General features: G+C 55.4%; 1 protein-coding gene across 1 annotated transcript; it reads right to left on the bottom strand.

Annotated features, from left to right (window-relative positions):
* Positions 1-68: 68 nt before the first annotated feature.
* On the bottom strand, positions 69-1,676 carry LOC104471646 (zinc finger protein 391-like; the record flags this gene model as incomplete). The annotated part of the gene is given in 1 exon segment (XM_010087046.1): positions 69-1,676. A coding segment is annotated over 1 exon segment (1,608 nt), but the record flags the coding sequence as incomplete, so codon positions are not given.
* Positions 1,677-2,087: the final 411 nt, after the last annotated feature.

Below are 2,087 nucleotides of genomic sequence, written 5' to 3'. Positions count from 1 at the left end.
TCCATCCAGGTCCCTCTGGACAACACAGAAGATCTGAGGACCACCACCCAGGTCTCCACCCAAGTCACCAGGTCTCTACCCAAGGTGGGTTCTCCGATGGGTCATAAAATTCGAAGAACGGATAAAACTCTTCCCGCAGTCGGGGCACTCGTAGGGTTTCCCTTCCCGATGGGTCCTTTGATGTTTCATCAAGGCGGAACTCACGGTGAAATTCCGACCGCACTGGGGACACCCGTAGGGTTTCTCCCCGCTGTGAATCCGTTGGTGGATCATCAGGTTGGAGCTTCGGTTGAAACTCTTCCCGCAATCGCGACAACGGTAAGGTCTCTCCCCGGTGTGAGTCCGTTGATGCCTGATGAGATCCGAACTATTCCGAAACCATTTCTCGCAATCGACGCACCGATAAGGTTTTTCGCCGGTATGAACCCGTTGGTGGATAACAAGGCTGGAGCTTTGGCTGAAGGTCTTCTCGCACTCCTCACATTTGTAGGGTCGCTCCCCGGTGTGAATCTTCTGGTGGCGGATGAGGTAGGAACTGACGCTGAAGCTTTTCCCGCACTCGGGACATTTATAGGGTCTTTCTCCCGTGTGGGTCCGTTGGTGGGACGTCAGGTTGGAGCTTTGGTTGAAACCTTTCCCGCACTCGAAGCATTTGTAGGGTTTCTCGCCGGTGTGGAGACGGTGGTGGGTGACGAGCGTGGAACTGTCGCTGAAGCTTTTCCCGCAAGCGGGACATTTGTAGGGTTTCTCGCCGGTATGGAGCCGGTGGTGGGTGATGAGGTGGGAACTTCGGCTGAAGTTCTTCCCGCACTCCAAGCACTTGTAGGGCTTCTCGCCGGCGTGTAACCGTTGGTGGACTACCAGGTTCGAGTTCCGGCTGAAGCTCTGACCGCATTCCTCGCAGATGCTCGGGCGTTCCTCCTCCGAGCTTCTCGGGGTGGATTTGCAACCTCTTCCCTTGGAGCATCTTCTTGGGTTTTCCTCTTGGTTGACCTCCTGCTCCATGGAGTATCTTGGCTTTTTGATGACCTCCTGCTCTGTGGAGCATCTTCTTGTGTCCTCCTGTCCCATGGAGCATCTTCTTGGCTCTTCCTCTTCATTGACCTGCTCCTTGGAGCATCTTCTTGGATTTTCCTCTTGGTTGACTTGGCTCATGGAGCATCTTCTGGGCTTTTTGATGACCTCCTGCTCCTTGGAGCATCTTCTTGGACTTTCCTCTTGGTTGACTTGGCTCATGGAGCATCTTCTTGGCTTTTCCTCTTGGTTGACTTGGCTCATGGAGCATCTTCTGGGCTTTTTGATGACCTCCTGCTCCTTGGAGCATCTTCTTGGACTTTCCTCTTGGTTGACCTGTCTCATGGAGCATCTTCTTGGCTTTTCTTCTTCATTGACCTCTTGTCCAGTGGAGAATCTTGGCTTTTGGTTGACCTCCTGCCCCATGGAGCATCTTCTTGGCTTTTTGATGACCTCCTGCTCCTTGGAGCATCTTCTTGTGTTCTCCTGTCCCATGGAACATCTTCTTGGCTTTTCCTCTTCGTTGACCTGCCCCATGGAGCATCTTCTTGGTTTCTCCTTCCCGTTGACCTCCTGCTCCTTGGACCTTTTCAAAACAACCTCTTCCACTAAATTCTGCCGGTGGAGTTTCTCCTCCATCTTCTCCATCCTCATCTCATCACCTGCGGGAGGAAGGAGAGGAAGAGGATTTACACCCACGCCAGAGGGAAGGAGAACCTCCCAGATCCACCTCCAGGAGACACCAGTGATGCTCAGCTGGAGAAGAAAGGATGAAGGTTGGGGTCCAGTGCCTCCAGGCTTGGCCCTCTTGGGGGTCCTGGGGGGTCCCCCAGCTCGCCCATGGCCACTTTTGGGGGTCATGGGGGTCCCCCAGCTCCAGAATCCCCCCCCTCTGGGTTCCTGGGGGTCCCCCACCTCCCCCACGGCCACTTTTGGGGGTCCCGGGTGGTCCCCCAACTCCAAAATCGCCACTTTTGGGGGTCCCCCCACTCTGTACTCCCCCATCCTGGGGGTCCCCAGTTCTGGGGTCCCCCCCCTCTGGGTTCCCCCACCTCCCCCACGGCCACTTTTGG

The sequence above is a fragment of the Pterocles gutturalis genome, unplaced genomic scaffold, assembly GCF_000699245.1.
Source record: "Pterocles gutturalis isolate BGI_N339 unplaced genomic scaffold, ASM69924v1 scaffold40911, whole genome shotgun sequence".
Taxonomy (NCBI): Eukaryota; Metazoa; Chordata; class Aves; order Pterocliformes; family Pteroclidae; genus Pterocles; species Pterocles gutturalis.
The sequence above is the reverse complement of the archived record's forward strand: the minus strand, read 5'-3'. Positions and strand labels throughout refer to the sequence as shown.